This window comes from Hyla sarda, chromosome 11 (genome assembly GCF_029499605.1).
Source record: "Hyla sarda isolate aHylSar1 chromosome 11, aHylSar1.hap1, whole genome shotgun sequence".
Classification (NCBI taxonomy): Eukaryota; Metazoa; Chordata; class Amphibia; order Anura; family Hylidae; genus Hyla; species Hyla sarda.
The window spans coordinates 46,363,730-46,383,253 of record NC_079199.1 but is presented as its reverse complement, the minus strand read 5'-3'; the positions used below and the strand labels follow the sequence as shown (position 1 = coordinate 46,383,253).

Here is a 19,524-nt window from a genome sequence, read left to right as displayed (position 1 = left end):
ACTGGCACAGTACAGACAAAGATTTTCTTCCCTACGGCGATTCCTCTCTTCCTGGGTCAGGCGAGACCGATCCACTTGCATGGCCTCCTCGGCGGGAGGCCCAGGCGTAGACTGCAAAGGATGCTGTGGGAGAGGTGCCCAGAGATCTAAGTCTTTCTCCTGGCGGAGCTCCTGATGTCTCTCAGAAAAACGCATGTCAATGCGGGTGGCCAAATGGATAAGTTCTTGCAGGTTGGCAGGAATCTCTTGTGCGGCCAGCACATCCTTGATGCTACTGGATAGGCCTTTTTTAAAGGTCGCGCAGAGAGCCTCGTTATTCCATGATAATTCGGAAGCAAGAGTACGAAATTGGATGGCGTGCTCGCCCACTGAAGAATTACCCTGGACCAGGTTCAGCAGGGCAGTCTCGGCAGAAGAAGCTCGGGCTGGTTCCTCGAAGACACTACGGACTTCAGCGAAGAAGGACTGGACTGTGGCTGTGGCAGGATCATTGCGGTCCCAGAGCGGTGTGGCCCAAGACAAGGCCTTTCCTGAAAGAAGGCTCACTACGAACGCCACCTTAGACCGTTCTGTAGGAAACAAGTCCGACAACATCTCCATATGCAGGGAACATTGAGACAGAAATCCACGGCAGAGTCTAGAGTCCCCATCAAATTTGTCCGGCAGGGACAAGCGGAGGCTAGGCGCGGCCACTCGCTGCGGAGGAGGTGCAGGAGCTGGCGGAGGAGATGGTTGCTGCTGTAGCAGAGGCAGAAGTTGCTGTAACATGGCGGTCAACTGCGACAGCTGCTGTCCTTGTTGGGCAATTTGCTGCGATTGCTGAGCGACCACCGTGGTAAGGTCAGCGAGACTTGGCAGCGGCACCTCAGCGGGATCCATGGCCGGATCTACTGTCACGATTCGGCTACAGGTAGTGGATCCTCTGTGTCAGCGAGGGATTGGCGTGGACCGTGCTGGTGGACCGGTTCTAAGAGGCTACTGGTGTTCACCAGAGCCCGCCGCAAAGCGGGATGGTCTTGCTGCGGCAGTAGCAATCAGGTCGTATCCACTAGCAACGGCTCAACCTCGCTGACTGCTGAGAAGGCGTGGGACAGAAGGACTAGGCAGAGGCAAGGTCAGACGTAGCAGAAGGTCGGGGCAGGCGGCAAGGTTCGTAGTCAAGATGGATAGCAGGAGTTCAGGTAACACAGGCTTTGGACAACACTAAACGCTTTCACTGGCACAAGGCAACAAGATACGGCAAGGGAGTGCAGGGGAAGTGATGTGATATAGCCAGGGAGCAGGTGGAAGCCAATTAAGCTAATTGGGCCAGGCACCAATCATTGGTGCACTGGCCCTTTAAGTCTCAGAGAGCTGGCGCGCGCGCGCCCTAGAGAGCGGAGCCGCGCGCGCCAGCACATGACAGCAGGGGACCGGGACGGGTAAGTGACTTGGGATGCGATTCGCGAGCGGGCGCGTCCCGCTGTGCGAATCGCATCCCCGACGGCCATATCAGTGCAGCGCTCCCGGTCAGCGGGACCGACCGGGGCGCTGCAGGGAGAGAGACGCCGTGAGCGCTCCGGGGAGGAGCAGGGACCCGGAGCGCTCGGCGTAACATGGTGCTTTCTTAACCTGCTGACAGATTACTTTTAAGCTCCTTTAAAGTGAACAGAACAGAGCTGCAAAACTACACACACCCTATGAATAGACATGCCTCTGTTTTTTTGTTGTCAAAGAGTTTTTATTAAGGTTTTTTAAAATTTAACAAGCATATATTTATAAAGGTATGTGCCTAGTTTGTGGAAGAAAGCAGCTATATTTTTCTAATTCTAAACAATCCCTTTAATGCAGTATGTAGCTAAAGCAAAAAGAACCCTGACATCCAAGGTGTAACTCGAAAGGGAATCTGTCAGCTCTATATCATGCATGTGTCAAGGAGGGATTGCTGAAGCGTGGCATGCACACTTCCTCCCTTCACCACCCCTTCTTACCCTGCATAGTACATCAGTCAAGGCAGGGAGGACTGTGTAAGCTGCAGATTGGTAACGCCTTCTTGACATTTGAGCTCTAAGCATGATATAGAGCTGACAGACTCGATTTGAAACTCCAAAGACAAAGTCCAATTTCTGACCTACCATCTTATATTTATAATATTGATGTCTTATTAGATATTGCCATCTATGACCAACATGTAATCAAAAGGCATCAGTGGAAAACACCAATAGAGATTATAAAGGCCTTATTAACCAGACTGAATATTAAACTGTCTAGTTAAAGGGGTACTCTGCCCCTAGACATCTTATCCCCTTATCCAAAGGATAGGGGATAAGATGTCTGATCGCGGGGGTCCCACCGCTGGAAACCCCCGCGATCTCCCTGCTGCACCTGGTGTTCGTTTAGAATGTCAGGTGCAGCGCCGGTGGCTCGTGACTTCACGGCCATGTCCCCTCAATGCAAGTCTATGGGAGGGGGCGTGACAGATATCACGCCACCTCCCATAGACTTGCATTGAGGGGGCATGGTCACATCACGAGCAGGGCATGACCGTGATGTCATGAGCCTTTGTCCCACATCGCGAGTCATCCAGCACGGAGCAAAGTTCGCTCCGTGCACGGGATGTCTGGGGTGCCACAGCCGAGATTGCTGGGGTCCCCAGTGGCGCGACCCCCGTGATCATACATCTTGTCCCCTATCTTTTGGATAGGGGATAAGATGTCTAGGGGCGGAGTACCCCTTTAAAATGTGCTCCTTTGTTGAAAAATCATTTGTCCTATTGGGTTATGTGGACGTTATTGTGGTTTGAGTGAGTACAGTGAGTTTCTAATGCTCAGCTTTTACTGACGCAAATAAAACTCAGACACAGCTGAAAGGAATATTTAACAACTGACAAGTGAGATGCACCATGCCTCTGCTCTGACTCTGGAGATCACTCAATGTAAAGCAATCTGTCTATTGCAAAATCCTGTCAGATGATGCCCTAAAAATGGACTATTGTGGTCTATAAAGGCCAGTTAAGCTGCTGGAAATCTAATACATGAAGGCCAGGATCCACCCGTGCCAAGATATTATCATATTGTAAATTCTCCACTGTTCCAGTCATTGCAACAAAATAGATGTGGATAATAGAAGACAGATCTGAACATGTGTTCCAGCAGATTATTTGCTATGCAAAAAGGGTAACTAGAACCAGCGTGTGCAGATATAAGGCTGCTATTGTTTAGCTTATACCATGGAAAGGATGTATTTTAAAGGGATATTCCCATCATATTGGGCGAGAATATGGCATCACTTATTATAGGGGTTCAAACTTTGGGCCCCCAGCCAATCATGAGAATTAAAGGGACACATTTCTGTGGTGCTCCCAGCCATGGTCTGTTCAGGGTTCTGCAGCCAGACCTATTGAGTTGAATTGGGTGGTGATACAGTTCTTCCATAGACGGATGTCAGAAAACCACTGTGCAGGAAGAAAACACAGAAGGGGGCAAAATGTCTGAACAGTGCTGTGTCCCCTTAATTCTTACAATCAGAACAAGTACACAGGTCCAAATCTGTATTCTATCCCCCTTTATTATAAGAACAAAGTACATTCCCCTTTATTTCACAACCAATACGTCACTGTGCTTAAGAGATTTTGGGTACCCACCAAGTGTATGCAATGAGGTACAATATAGAGGTTACTGGACAACACAATAGGCAGTTCATTTGCCCATATAGGGCCTAGATATTAATGACGGTAGTCCTGGGACTGGAAGTTGTGGGCCAACCGCAGAAATACTTCATTTAAGCATCTATGTGTCTTGGTTCACACTGCATTCAGTAGGGCAGTTTAAAACAATCTTCCAAACCTGTGCCCTAGCATTGTATGGAATAGTGTAGTAAACAATGCCAAAGATGACTGAATGGGATCAGCTGACCCTATAATGTTTATAGGGCCTCCCAACTCTTGCTGACGTAAGATGTTTGGGATAAAATGGTCAGGCATGTTGGATTTTTACTAAACCTGATACTTTTGCTCTCAGGGAGATAAAAGGCTGCCAGAGGAGTCTGGCAGTGGCCTTCTCCCCTTTCGTCCAGAGTATATGCATGCTCGGCTGACCTTAGTGTGTATGTGGGGATTGGGAGAAATAGCTGTCAGCCAAAAGGAATCTGAAATGTAAGAGCAGCTTTAGTATCACTCAACCATGGTCGTCCTCTACCTTGTGTAACTCATCTTGTTTGGAAGCAATAGAATGGTGTTCCAGGAGTAAAGGAGGTTGTTTGAATTATGGACATTGTTGTCAATTTACTTGTAAGAAACACTAAAAAACAAATAATCAACAAAAAGCTTTTTACCTTGTAAATTCAAGTGTTTTAGTTTCCTCTTTCCAGTACCATTTTCCTGGAGAAGGTTTTGTTATCTATAAGTAAAATAATACATCAACATCATATCAAGACTTTAGCAAGCCTTATAATACAGAAAAGGCCATTATTATTGCCCTTTCATCGCATAAAAGATCAGTACATATGCTAATCCAAGGCAGATAGACGTGGACAAATTATCGTACCCTTCCATTAAAGACAGAAAAACCCACAGCGTTCCCTGCAATAACTTGAAACTGACAAAAGTAATAATGAATAAAAAATGTATTAAAATTAAATAATGAATCTGTCCTGGACAAAAATAATGGTCCATGAACTAAGCATTTTGTTGCACAACCTTTTGAGGCAGTCACTGCAATCCAGTGAGTCTCAATGAGACTTCTGCACTTGTCTCCAGGTATCTTGTCCCACTCCTCATAAGATCCTGCTCCAGCTGTCTCAGGGGTGAAGGTGTCTTCTCCAGATTGCAGGTATCTTGGCCCACTCCTCATAAGATCCTGCTCCAGCTGTCTCATGTATGAAGGTGTCCTCTCCAGACAGCAGGTGTCTTGGCCCACTCCTCATAAGATCCTGCTCCAGCTGTTTCAGGGGTGAAGGTGTCTTCTCCTACTTTGGCCCACTCCTCATTAGATCCTTCACCAGCTGTCTCAGGGGTAAAGGTGTCTTCTCCAGACTGCAGGTATCTTGGCCCACTCCTCATAAGATCCTGCTCCAGCTGTCTCAGGGGTGAAGATTTCTTCTCGAGACTGCAGGTATCTTGGCCACTCCTCATAAGATACTGCTCCAGCTGTCTCAGGGGTGAAGATTTCTTCTCGAGACTGCAGGTATCTTGGCCCTCTCCTCATAAGATCCTGCTCCAGATGTCTGAGATATGAAGGTGTCTTCTCCAGACTGCAGGTATCTTGGCCCACTCCTCATAAGTTCCTGCTCCAGATGTCTGAGATATGAAGGTGTCTTCTCCAGACTGCAGGTATCTTGGCCCACTCCTCATAAGTTCCTGCTCCAGATGTCTGAGATATGAAGGTGTCTTCTCCAGACTGCAGGTATCTTGGCCCTCTCCTCATAAGATCATGCTCCAGATGTCTGAGATATGAAGGTGTCTTTTCCAGACTGCAAGCATCTTGGCCCACTCCTCATAAGATCATGCTCCAGCTGTCTCAGGGGTGAAAGTGTCTTCTCCAGACTACAGGTATCTTGGCCCCTCCTCATAAGATCCTGCTCCAGCTGTCTCAGGGGTGAAGGTGTCTTCTCCAGACTGCAGGTATCTTGGCCCTCTCCTCATAAGATCCTGCTCCAGATGTCTGAGATATGAAGGTGTCTTCTCCAGACTGCAGGTATCTTGGCCCTCTCCTCATAAGATCCTGCTCCTTATGTCTGAGATATGAAGGTGTCTTTTCCAGACTGCAGGTATCTTGGCCACTCCTCATAAGATCCTGCTCCAGCTGTCTCAGGGGTGAAGGTGTCTTCTCCTACTTTGGCCCACTCCTCATAAGATCCTGCTCCAGCTGTCTCATCCCTTATCCACAGGAAAGGGGATAAGTGTTTGATCACGGGGGGTCCGAACGCTGGGGCCCCCCACCATCTCCTGCACGGGGCCACGGCTTTCCCGTGCAGGAGGCGTGCCGGCCGCAGTGTGACGTCGTGGCCTCTCCCATAGAACTGTATGGTGAGGGGGCGCGGAGGGGGCGTACCGTCGACCTCAGAAAGGTCGATGCTAGGCGCATTAGCCGCTCGCATAGAACGACAATGCGGAGCCCCATTTTGGAGATCGTGTGAGGTCCCAGCGGTCAGACCCCTGCGATCAAACACTTATCCCCTATCCTGTGGATAGGGGATAAGTTGTTTTTTGCTGCAGATGTCCTTTAATGACAGTTACACTTAAATTGTATTACTACAGAGCAGTACAATATTTTGCAGCGTATTGTAGTGGCATAGTTATTTAGGTGCCTGCACAGAAGTGTTATTTAGCCATGGCATTAGGATGGAATATTGCATTATTAGGCTTGAAACACAGTGACAATAACATCAATTCTCAGACAAAATTGCATGATGTATTTACAACTAGGCTTGCATTGCTCTTGCAATAAGGCGCCTGTTGCAAGAGCAGCGTTGCTCTTTTTTTTCTAAATAGTTGAGAATAAAATATATAGGCTTCTCTGCAAAAAAGCTGCACTGCTGGCAGGTGTATTTGCGTTTATTTCCAACTTGCTATAACACAAATATTTAAAGGGGTACTCCCGTGAAAACCTTATTTTTTTTAAATCAACTGGTGCCAGAAAGTTAAACAGATTTGTAAATTACTTCTATTAAAAAAAATCTTAATCTTTCCAGTTCTTTTTAGGGTCTGTATACTACAGAGGAAATGGTTTTCTTTTTGAAACACAGAGCTCTCTGCTGACATCAAGACCACAGTGCTCTCTGCTGACATCTCTGTCCATTTTAGGAACTGTCCAGAGCAGCATATGTTTTCTATAGGGATTTTATCCTACTCTGGACAATTCTTAAAATGGACAGAGATGTCAGCAGAGAGCACTGTGGTCGTGATGTCAGCAGAGAGCTATGTGTTCCAAAAAGAAAACCATTTCCTCTGTACTATTCAGCAGCTAATAAGTACTGGAAGGATTATGATTTTTTTTTTTAAGTAATTTAAAAATCTGTTTTACTTTCTGGCACCAGTTGATTTAAAAAAAATAAAATAAAAAAGTTTTCCACGGAAGTAAAAAAAAGAAAAAGAAAAAAGACAGCTCATAGTTGCATGTGACTTACATTTTGGTCTATGATGGCAAAGTTGCATGACTTGTGGCCCAAAAAATCCGACAGGTATGGTTTACTGGAATCATTTGTGTCTCTTTATGTGGCGTGCCATAATGCAGTTATTAGCAAATTATCATAGGAGATTAAAGGGGTACTCCCATGGAAAAATGTTTTTTTTTTTTTTTAAATCAACTGGTGCCAGAAAGTTAATCAGATTTGTAAATTACTTAAAATTGTACAATTCTTAATCCTTCCATTACTTTTTAGGGGCTATATTCTACAGAGGAAATGCTTTACTTTTTAGATTTCTCTGATGTCATGACCACAGTGCTCTCTGCTGACCTCTGCTGTCCATTTTAGGAACTATCTAGAGCAGAAGAAAATCTCCATAGCAAACATATGCTGCTCTGGACAGTTCCTAAAATGGATAGCAGAGGTCAGCAGAGAGCACTGTGGTCATGACAGAAGAGAAATCTAAAAAGTAAAGCATTTCCTCTGTAGTATATAGCCTCTAAAAAGTACTGGAAGGATTAAGATTTTTTAATAGTAAATAGAAGTAATTTACAAATCTGTTTAACTTTCTGGCATCAGTTGATTTAAAAAAAAAGGTTTTCCGTTGACTCCCCCCATCCCCGGTGGCATAATTACCTTTTGCCGGGGTCGGGTCCGCGCTGCTGCAGGCCTCCGGCGTGCGTCCCCTGCTTCGTTGCTATGCACGGCGCGGCGCACTGACGTCATGCGCCGCACCGTGCAGCGCATAGCAACGACGCCAGGGACGCACGCCGGAGGCCTGCAGCAGCGCGGACCCGACCCCGGTAAAAGGTAATTATGCCACCGGGGATGGGGGGAGTCAACGGGGCAGCGGCGCAGGCAATGGGTGCCGCTGCCCCTTCTCTCCCCCTGGCTGTCGGCGCCGCTTCTCTCCCCCTGGTTATCGGCGCCGGCAATGGGGCGCCGGCACCGATAGTCAGGGGGACAGAACGGGCAGCGGCGCCGATAGCCAGGGGGTGAGAAGGGCTGGCAGCAGGGCTCTAGACCCCAGGAAAGGCAGGGGGAGAGAAGCGGGCAGCGACGGCCTCTCTCCCCCTGCCTTTCCTGGGGGTGTATCGGCGTATAACACGCACATAGACTTTAGGCTTTATACGCCGATAAATATGGTAATTATCATTCTGATTCCGAGATTGTTTTTTCGTGACATATTCTACTTTAACATAGTGGTCAAATTTAGTGGTAACTTTCATCCTTTCTTGGTGAAAAATCCCAAAATTTTATGAAAAATTTGAAAATTTTGCATTTTTCGAACTTTGAAGCTCTCTGCTTGTAAGGAAAATGGATATTCCAAACATTTTTTTTTAATTCACATATACAATATGTCCACTTTATGTTTGCATCATAAAATTGACATGTTTTTATATGAAGGAGTCATATTTGGCTTTTTGAGACCAAATTTTGCTCGGGGGGCATGTCGCATTTAGGAAGCCCCTATGGTGCCAGGACAGCAAAAAAAAAAAACACATGGCATACTATTTCGGAAACTAGACCCCTCGGTGAACGTAACAAGGGGTTAAGTGAACCTTTATACCCCACAGGTGTTTCACGACTTTTGCATATGTAAAAAAAAAATTTTTTTTACCTAAAATGCTTGTTTTCCCAAAAATTTTACATTTTTAAAAAGGGTAAAAGCAGAAAATACCCCCCAAAATTTGTAACACAATTTCTCCCGAGTACGGCAATACCCCATATGTGACCCTAAAATGTTGCCTTGAAATACGACAGGGCTTCAAAGAGAGAGCGCCATGCACATTTGAGGCCTAAATTAGGGATTGCATAGGGGTGGACATAGAGGTATTCTAAGCCAGTGATTCCCAAACAGGGTGCCTCCAGCTGTTGTAAAACTCTCAGCATGCTTGGACAGTCAACGGCTGTCCGGCAATACTGGGAGTTGTTGTTTTGCAACAGCTGGAGGCTCCGTTTTGGAAACAGTGGCGTACCAGACGTTTTTCATTTTTATTAGGGAGGGGGGCTGTGTAGGGGTATGTGTATATGTAGTGTTTTTTACTTTTTATTTTATTTTGTGATAGTGTAGTGTAGTGTTTTTAGGGTACAGTCACACGGGCGGGAGTTCACAGTAGTTTCTCGCTGGCAGTTTGAGCTGCGGCAGAAAATTTGCCGCAGCTCAAACTTGCAGCCGGATACTTACTGTAAACCTCTGGCCATGTGAGTGTACCCTGTACATTCACATGGGGGGGGGAACATCCAGCTGTTGCAAAACTACAACTCCCAGCATGCGCTGACAGACTGTACATGATGAGAGTTTTAGTTTTGCAACAGCTGTAGGCACACTGGTTATGTATCACTGAGTTTGTGACCTAACTCAGTGTTTCACAACCAGTGTGCCTCCAGCTGTTGCAAAACTACAACTCCCAGCATGTACGGTATATGGTGTATGGTGACTGCTGGGAGTTGTAGTTTGCAACAGCTGGAGGCACACCGGTCGTGAAACACTGAGTTAGGTAAAAAAAAAAAAACTTTGAGTTTCACAACCAGTGTGCCTTCAGCTGTTGCAAAACTACAACTCTCAGCAGTCACCGACAGCCAACGGGCATGCTGGGAGTTGTAGGTATGCAACCAGCAGATGCACCACTACAACTCCCAGCATGCACTTTAGCTGTTTGTGCAAGCTGGGAGTTGTAGTTATACAACAGCTGAAGGTACACTTTTCCATAGAAAAAATGTGCCTCCAGCTGTTGCAAAACTAAAAGTCCCAGCATGCCCATAAGGGAATGCTGGGAGTTGTGGTGGTCTGCCTCCTGCTGTTGCATAAGTACAGCTCCCAGCATGCCATTTTTGCATGCTGGGAGCTGTTGCTAAGCAACAGCAGGAGGCTGTCACTCACCACCAACGATCCACGCTGCAGGTCAGTCCCTCGCCGCCACTCCTGGGGCCCCGATCCCAACATTGACGCCAGGGATCGGGATCCCCAGCTCCCGGGGTCCACGTCCCGCACCCGCTCAAGTCCTCCGGAAGAGGGGCAGAGCGGGTTGCGGGAGTGACACCCGCAGCAGGTGACCTGATTGGTCGATGAATTAGGGCGATCGTGAGGTGGCACCAGTGCCACCTCACCCCTTCCGGCTCACCAGGTCACTGGAGACCTGATTGACCCGGAATCGCCGCAGATCGCTGGACATGCATTGTCCAGCGATCTGCGGCCATCGCCGACATGGGGGGGCATAATGACCCCCCTGGGCGATATGCCAGGATGCCTGCTGAACGATTTCAGCAGGCATCCGGCTCCGGTCCCCAACCGGCTAGCGGTGGGGACCGGAATTCCCACGGGCGTATGGATAGGACTCGGAATGCAGGGCGTAACCTGAAGAGGTTAAACATTTGGTGAATTTACATCTGTGACTTTTAACCTGACATTAAAGGGGTACTCAGGTGGAAAACTATTTATTTTAAATCAACTGGTGCCAGAAAGTTATGCAGATTTGTAAATTACTTCTATTAAAAAATCTTAATCCTTCCAGTACTTATTAGCGGTGGAATACTACAGAGGAAATTATTTTCTTTTTGGAGTTCTTTTCTGTCATGACCACAGTGCTCTCTGCTGACACCTCTGTCCATGTCAGGAACTGTCCAGAGCAAGAGAAAGTCCCCATAGCAAACATATGCTGCTCTAGACAGTTCCTAAAATGGACAGAGGTGTCAGCAGAGAGCACTGTGGTAGTGACAGAAAAGAAATCCCAAAAGGAAAGAATTTCCTCTTTAGTATACAGCCGCTAATAAGATTTGTAAATTACTTCTATTAAAAAATCTTAATCCTTCCAGTACTTATCAGCTGCTGTATACTACAGAGAAAGTTATTTTCTTTTTTAATTTATTTTCTGTGACACCTCTGTCCATGTCTGGAATTGTCCAGAGCAGGAGAGGTTTTCTATGGAGATCTGCTTTTACTCTGGACAGTTCCTGACATGGGCAGAGTCAGTAGAGAGCACTGTGGTCAGACAGAAAAGAAATTCAAAAAGAAAAGAACTTTCTCTGTAGTACATAGCAGCTGTACTGGAAGGATTAAGATTTTTTAATAGAATTGATTTACAAATCTGTATAACTTTCTGGCACCATTTGATTTAAAATAAATAGTTTTCCACCGGAGTACCCCTTTAATGTCAAGCTGAAAGTCACAGATGTAAATATTTCACCAAATGTTTAATGCAGATACCCTATCATTACTAATAGGGATATCCCAATACTGATACTAGTATCGGTATCGGGGTCGATACTCTGCATTTGCATGGTATCGGGACTCGTTTAATGTCCCCGATACCATGTCCAATACCTGCTGCTGTGCGGCCCCGCTCCACTGTCCCGTTCTCCTGATTGCATCATGGCGTTCCATGGAGCAGCATGTGACATACACGTCACTCCCCCTCCTCCCCTGCGCCCAGCGTAACGCTACGGAGGAAGCAGAGTGATGTGTATGTCACATGCTCCTCCATAGGACTCCATGATGTGATCGGGAGAACGGGACAGCGGAGCGGCAACACCCGAGGACAGCCGCAGGTGAGCGGTCTAAAAGAGGGAGGGGGGGCTGCTGTTTATAAGGGAGGGGGGGCTGCTGTCTATAAGGGGGGCTTCCGTCTATAAGGGGGGGCCTGCTGTCTATAAGGGGGTGCCTGCTCCCTGCAAGGGGGACAAGAGGGAGCGCTGCCTACAAGGGGGGGGAGGGCGCCTGCTGTCTACATAGTGGATGGGGGGGCTGCTGTCTACAAGGGGGACAAGGGTGGGCCCCTGTCTACAAGGAGGGGCCCACTGTCTACAAGGGGGGGGGGGGGGGCCTGCTGTCTGTAAGGGGGACAAGAGGGAGCACTGTCTACAAGGGGGGGCGCCTGCTGTCTACAAAGTGGGGGGGGCTGCTGTCTACAAGGGGGACAAGGGTGGGCCCCTGTCTACAAGGAGGGGCCCACTGTCTACAAGGGGGGGCCTGCTGTCTGTAAGGGGGACAAGAGGAAGCACTGTCTACAAGGGGGGGGGGGCTGTTGTCTACAAGTGGGACACGGGGGGGCACTGTCTACAAGGGGGACAAGAGGGGGTGCTGTCTACAAGGGGGGGGGCTGTCTACAGGGATGGGGCTGCGGTCCACAAGGGGGTCTGCTACTAATGTCTGCAACTATCTATACTACCTACAAGGGGATACTACCTACTATTAAAGGCAAACTTACAGCAGAGTCACCTAACTTGAATTTATAGGTAGATAGTGCAGGTGACCCGGTTATACTGCTGCTCACCATGTGAACGTCAGCGCAATCGCTCCGGAGACATCGCTCTCGCCACCAAAGCAAATTCCCTGTTCTGTCCAATGGAGAAGAGAGAGATCTGGGCTCACACTACAGCAGCCGCCTCCATTGTACACAACAAGGAACCCACATATCAGCACGGTAAGCAGCGCCAGAGGCCGGGTCACCCTGGGGTCAGATTCCCTTTAAAATATAGGTACTCGTACTTGGTATCAGCGAGTACTAGAATTAAAGTATCGGTACTCGTACTCGGTCTTAAAAAAAATGGTATCGGGACATCTCTAATTACTAATGCATTACTATTTGTTATTAATATACACTGATGTATTATGGGTAAACCCTTCACTTTACAAGCACAAAATAAGAACCTAGTAACTGAGTTTTTATTATAAAGCAGGGCATACACTATTTTGGACAATACAGTAAATCACTGACAATTAGCACATTTGTTTGTGGTTGTCCTGTGGCTCGGTCTCAGGGCTGGCCTTATATTGGATGGCGCCATGGAAGGTACCATCTGCTGATGGCCGCCGCTTCATATGTTGCATGGTGGAAAAGTGTACATATAGCTATACCTTAGAACAGTGTTTCCCAAGCAGGGTGCATCGAGCTGTTGTAAAACTACAACTCCCAGCATGCCCGGACAGCCTTTGGCTGTCCGGGCATGCTGGGAGTTGTAGTTTTGCAACAGCTGGAGGCACTCTGGTTGGTAAACACTTCCGTAGAATATCTATCAAGACTAGGACTGCATGGTGACTTTGGTCGGGCATCATGACTTTAATGTCCTATTTGCGAACAACTGCATTGTGGCACGCAACGTAATGTGACACAAATAATGCCAGTACCCCTTTAATGCCAATTGTATGGTACTAGGTTTATAGCGCCCCCAGAAAGTGCCAGGCACAAACATGAGCAAACAAACACAATGGACTAAATTGAATTAATAATAGCAGGATGGTCAATGATACATTTGCATATTTTATTGTCAAAATCAACCAATCTATACAGTAAAGACGTGGCCCATACTTATCAAACTGTGTGAGAGAAAAAGTGGAGTGATTTTCCCACAGCAGCCAATCACAGCTCAGCTAAGGAGCTGAGGTAAAGTGAAAGCTGAGCTGTGATTGGTCGCTGTGGAAAAATCTCTCCACTTTTTCTCTCACACAGTTTGATAAATCTGCGCTACCGGCTCTAACAGGAATAGCTCAGTCATAATAATATTCTTAATATTCATCATACATACAATCTAAATGCCCACAGCGCCCATGTACGACAGGTTATAAAGCTGGATGATTAGTCCTTACCTGCTCCATGGTTAGTCACCGGAATCTATGTTTATCTGAACTAGTCTGTCGCTAGGTAACTATTCTATTGTAACAAACTGAGAGGGCAGGACGACAGGACAGGGCCATAGGCGGGGAAAGGGCCCACACAGGCTTGGCTGCAGCAGGGAGGGACTGTGATGAATGGTCGGATCCAGCTCTGTTGCTGGTACATGGATCCAGTTTGGAGGTGGTTTAGGATATAAACAGGAAACATGAAAACATAAATTAATACTTGGAAGCAAAATAATTTAATGTTTCAGCTATAAACCCACACGACAGGGCTCAGGCGACGTTCATGGTAGTTTTCCACATTAGTTCTTTTATCTCGGGTTGCTGTTCCTCACCACACCCTGTAGCATATTTGGATACAGTCCATGAGAGTTTGATGCCAGTTGCATTACACGGTTATTATCAGGGGAATCAGCGAGGCGCCGTAATCCTTCATTACGACGCATATTATCACCTCTATATATATAACGCAGAGCTGTATAGACCAGTCGGGTCTCATGTATCGAAACAAAAAATCCAGATGACATGCATTGTATGTCTATAGCTGGCCATACAATTGTTCTGCCTACAGCTATCGCTTTTGATTCCACCACACACATGCATGCTCAGTTTAGTTGAGAATGCATGTGTTTTAATGGAGAGAGGGGAGAAAGCCACTGCCAGTTTCCTCTGACATCAGCTTAATGGGGTACTCCGCTGGAGCCAGGAGCTCGTGGCATCAAAGCCCCGCCCCCTTGTGCCGTCACACCTCGCCCCCTCAATGCAAGTCTATGGGAGGGGGCGTGACGGCTGTCACGCCCCCTCCCATAGACATGCATTGAGGGGGCAGGGCGTGACATCACGAGCTCCCGGCGTCAGCTCCAGCGTTCAGAACAGTTCCAAACGCTGAGCAGTGGAGTACCCCTTTAATTCATTGAGAACAAAAGGATCAGGGATGTTAAAATCATACATACTGGGGGAGATTTATCAAAACCTGTCCAGAGGAAAAGTTGGCCTCTGCAAAATGAAAGAAGCGATCTGATTGGTTGCTATGGGCAACTTTTCCTCTGGACAGGTTTTGCTAAATCTCCCCCACTGTACCCAGCCCTTTCTTGAGAGACAGTCAGGAGGCCCTCTTACACAACAGATGGTGAGTCAATCCTATCTAAATTTGGCCAACCTTGTAAACTGTATGAACCACTCTAGGCTTGTCTAAATTCTTTGGAGTTTTATAAAAAAAAGAAAAGAAAAAAACAACAACCTATGAGCATGAAAAATACTATAGTGTACATGGAGAAGCCAAGCTTGTGCAATCCTGCTCTACAGAATTTTGCAGGAGCTGCCATCTATGTAGGCCAGATATACAGTAATCTCTAAATCTAAGGTTCCCATTGCATCTTGTTTATTTTGATACACAATTACATCCTTGGGCTGGCATGTGTTGGCATATTTTTTCTACTTCATGAAATAGTGCTGTAGGCTTAAAGGGGTACTCCCATGGAAAACTCTTTTTTTTTTTTTTTTTAAATCAACTGGTGCCAGAAAGTTAAACAGATTTGTAAATTACTTCTATTAAAAAATCTTAATCCTTCCAGTACTTTTTAGGGGCTATATACTACAGAGGAAATGCTTTTTTATTTTTTTATTTCTCTGATGTCACGACCACAGTGCTTTCTGCTGACCTCTGCTGTCCATTTTTGGAACTGTCCAGAGCAGGAGAAAATCCCCATAGCAAATATATGCTGCTCTGGACAGTTCCTAAAATGGAGAGCAGAGAGCACTGTGGTCGTGATATCCAATAAGAAAAGCATTTCCTCTGTAGTATAAAGCCCATAAAATGTATTGGAAGGATTACGATGTTTTAATAGAAGTCATTTACAAATCTGTTTAATTTTAACTTTCTGGCACCAGTTGATTTAAAAAAAAAAAAATTATGCAATGTTTAATGCAATGTTTTTTTTTTTGTTTTTTTTACAATGGGAGTCAATTGGGCTAAGTGCCACTATATGTCAAAGGCTTGTTTAGGAGGTATACATTCGAGCCCTGCACAGGGCTGGTTTTTCAATCCCGCTCCCGATGACTTTTTTGACCAATCCTGCTAACATAGGAATGTACAGACACTAGGGTGCAATGCTCTGCACATTCCCCCCTATGTATAGCAGTGTGTTTAGTACACACACTGCTATACATGGGGGTATGTGCAGAGCATTGCACCCTAGTGTCTGTACAGATGTGAATAGCATTGACTGCAGACACAGAGGCCCTGGGTCACTGACCAATGCAATGCACATACCTGGCCTACAGGGATGTGTGAGGGCTAATTTTTTGCACCGTGGTCTGTACTTTTTATCGGTACCATTTTTGTTTTAATGGGGCTTTTTGATCGCTTTTTATTATTTTTTCATGGCACATAACGTGACCAAACGTGTGCAATTTAGTATTTTTTTTTACATGCATGCCATCGACCCGTGAATTTAATTATTGTTTTTTAATAGTCCAGACATTTACACACACCGCTATACCACTTACTTTAATTTAATTTTCTCTTTATTTTAGTTAAAAAGTGGGAAAGGCAGGGGGGAGGGATTCAAGCTTTTATTAGGGAAGGGATTTTTTTTTTCTACACATTTTGTTATAGCTCCCATAGGGTATGTGTATACTGCAGAGCATTGCACCCTAGGGTCTGTAGAAATCCCTAGGGTGCAATGTTCTGCAGTCTGCATATACCCCACCTGTATAGGAATGTACATACACACACTGCTATACACAGGGGGAGGTATGTGCAGAGCATTGCACCCTTGTCTGTAGTAGATTAGGGTGCAATGCTCTGCACATACCCCCACCTGTATAGTAATTTACACACACTGCTATACACATGGGAGGGTATGTGCAGAGTATTGCACCCTAAGGTCTGTAGAAGACACTAGGGTGCAATGCTCTGTCTGAAGTCTACTCTGCACATACCCCTCATGTGTATAGCAGAGCAGACTGCAGACACAGATGGAGGCTTTGAGAGGATCGTTGACTGCTGGGGCTGCAGCACAGTGTGTGCTGTGTATAGATAGCATTGTTACACACCATAGGGGCCCGGGCAGCGGCAGCAAAAAATGAAGGTGGAGGACCATGGAGGGTCACTTTCACTGAAAAGTCCTCCAGGGCAGTCAGGCAGGCTGAGCAGGGGAAGGAATGGCGCCAGGACAGATGAAATGGCGGCAACTACGTCGGCAGTGGGAAGGAGACAGGAGGAGCAGCAGCCCCACCCTGGTGAGTGATTGGTGAATGTACTCGGAGGGTGGGGCTGCCACTGAGTCAGTGAGCAGCCTCCTGACCGCCCACGCCCAAAGGTTTTGTATTGGGTCCCGCGGGATCCCAATCCCAATGCAGGGCTCTAGTATACATCAGTAAATACTCCACACTAATACCTCTAAAGCAGAGGCCTCCAAAATGTGGACAAGATGTTACAAAACTACGACTCAGCAGGCCCATCATTGGCTGGGAGTTGTTAGGCTCCTTTCACACTACCGTCTTCGTCCGGTAGGTGACGGGATAGCTCAGTCACAATATTCATCAGCATCAACCAAGACAAGTATTAAACAAATCTAATTGTTGTAAATATTATCAAGAATATCACTACAGATCAATGTTCACTTGCCCTTTAACATGTTACAGACCTGTGTGAAGATACCGGTTATTTTCAATGGCATGTAATGAGTTCAAGTGGACCTTACCATGACTAAACAGGTAGTAAGATAAGCCCATGGCTAGATAGGGGTTCTTATCAGGATTCAAGGCATACCTTTTTTTTAATATCTCCATGGTACTTTCCAGTGCACAGATATAAAGCCTTATAATATGTAAATGAGGTTCATTCTCAGTATGACAAGAGCCCAGGGTTAGTCAACCTTTCTCCCTTTAATCATCGCTTCAGTGCCTGCTATTAACCAAAGACAGGGTATAAGTATATGCATGCAGGCACAAGGTGGCTAATAAGAGAAGAGGGGGCAGCTAGTCCTAGGCAACACTCCCTGGACACGGTGGGAGATTTATCAAAACATGTGCAGAGGAAGAGTGGTGCAGTTGCCCATAGCAACCAGATTGCTTCTTTCATATTTAAAGAAGTGGGAAAAATGAAACAAGCTATCTGATCGGTTGCTATGGGCAACAGGTTTTGATAAATCTTCCCCTTGAGCCCCATTTACATATTAACAGAAAAGCTTATATCTTGCTGATGGAAAGGGCTAGAAAGATATCAGAATAGGCATATCTGGGATCTTAATGAGAAGCCTGTACCCATGTAGATGCTGACAGGTCTGATATAAATATAACTAAAGTGTGTGCGGAATCATGGTCTGTAATGTGATGTAAAATAGGAAGATGGGCTTCAGTGGAATGCCAGCTATCAGGTGGCGCAGGACACAGATGAACCAACAGGTAAATAAAGTGCTTGAGTAGTTTATTCTCCCAACATGCAACACGTTTCACTGCTACAGCAGCTTCATCAGGCATGATGAAGCTGCTGTAGGAGTGAAACGCGTTGCATGTTGGGAGAATAAACGACTCAAGCACGTTACTTACCTGTTGGTTCATCTGTGTCCTGCGCCACCTGATAGCTGGCATTCCACTGAAGCCCATCTTCCTATTTTCCATTGTTCAGCCTGGCTGGCTGCGGACACTATATGCGCTCACCATTGTTGTGTATGTGGCTACACAACTCAACCAGGTGAGCCTCCTTGCTATTTGCATATTCACCTTACAGGTCACTCTCTTTTATTACACCATGGAGCACTATATTTCTTATCTTTTGTAATGTGATGTGTCAAGTCTGCTACATCTGTATTTTCGTCTGATTATGTTCACTAAGGTCAAGCTCTTTTGATGGAGGTAACAATTCCGAACAAGACCAGCTTTTGTTGTACCCAGCATATCTGCATGTAAAACAGATACCCCCTGACTTCAATGAGGAAGGGGGTGGATATAATGCATTATTTTTGTAGTGATCGCTGCACATAGGTTGCCCAAGGTACATAAGCACATTTAAAAGGCGATATGTGGCAAAAAAATGGTGGTCCAACCACTGAGACCCCCCACGATCTTGTGTACCGGACGCAGCATGGAAGCTGGTCGAAATACGCCCTCTCCATTCATCTCTATGGGAGAGGAGGAGACACAGCGTTCGTGTGTCTCCACCTCTCCCTTAGAGATGAATGGAATGGCGTGTTTCGACCAGCTTCCATGCTGGGTGCAACACGTCATTACAGGAACAGTGCCAGGGCCCTGTACAGGAGATTGCGAGGGGTTCCAACGGTCAGACCCCCACAATCAGACACTTATCCCCTATCCTTTAATCTTTACTTTGGAGAATATATATGTGTGTGTGTGTTTCTCAAGAAAAGTCGCAGACCAACATGCTGAAAAAATATTTATTTACCATCCTAGGAAGAGTTTGAAGATATGAAGAGTAATGAAATGCACATTCTGGTAATTCACCCCTTTAACAAGCTCCCAGCAAAGCACTGTACACCAAGGCACTAAACAATCCTCTGAATGAAGATTAAAACTATTGTCTACTAAGAGGTAACAGGAAATGAGCTTCATAACGTTAAGACTTTTTAATGTCCTTAGAATCTGTCATATTTTCTGAAACAAAGTTATTACCAATGGTTTTTATAAGGTAGAAGCAACAGATGCAGAATTACAACTGTCATCATCTATGGATTATAGTAGTTGTAGTACATAAACAAGAGACCTATAAAGTGTCTACGTATTCTGGCCTTTACTATGGAGAGTAATTAAAGGAAAACTCCATATTAACCTTTAGTTACTAA

The 19,524-nt window shown here is 46.0% G+C and overlaps 1 protein-coding gene and 1 long non-coding RNA gene across 4 annotated transcripts in view; one reads left to right on the top strand and one right to left on the bottom strand.

Moving 5' to 3' along the window:
* Nucleotides 1-13,826, bottom strand: part of PPP1R36 (protein phosphatase 1 regulatory subunit 36) — a 62,655-nt gene extending 48,829 nt beyond the window's left edge. Inside the window, exons 1-2 of the mRNA XM_056544936.1 lie at nt 13,691-13,826; nt 4,312-4,376 (exon numbers count right to left, since the gene is read on the bottom strand). Of these exons, the coding sequence (XP_056400911.1) occupies nt 4,312-4,376; nt 13,691-13,699 (74 nt within the window). The 5' untranslated portion in view covers nt 13,700-13,826. The remainder of the gene's footprint in view (nt 1-4,311; nt 4,377-13,690) is intronic.
* Nucleotides 13,827-19,111: 5,285 nt separating this feature from the next.
* LOC130294848 (uncharacterized) overlaps nt 19,112-19,524 on the top strand; it is a 51,835-nt gene continuing 51,422 nt past the window's right edge. For all 3 annotated transcript variants that reach the window (XR_008848637.1, XR_008848638.1, XR_008848636.1), the window contains exon 1: nt 19,112-19,273. This is a non-coding gene — a long non-coding RNA (uncharacterized LOC130294848). The remainder of the gene's footprint in view (nt 19,274-19,524) is intronic.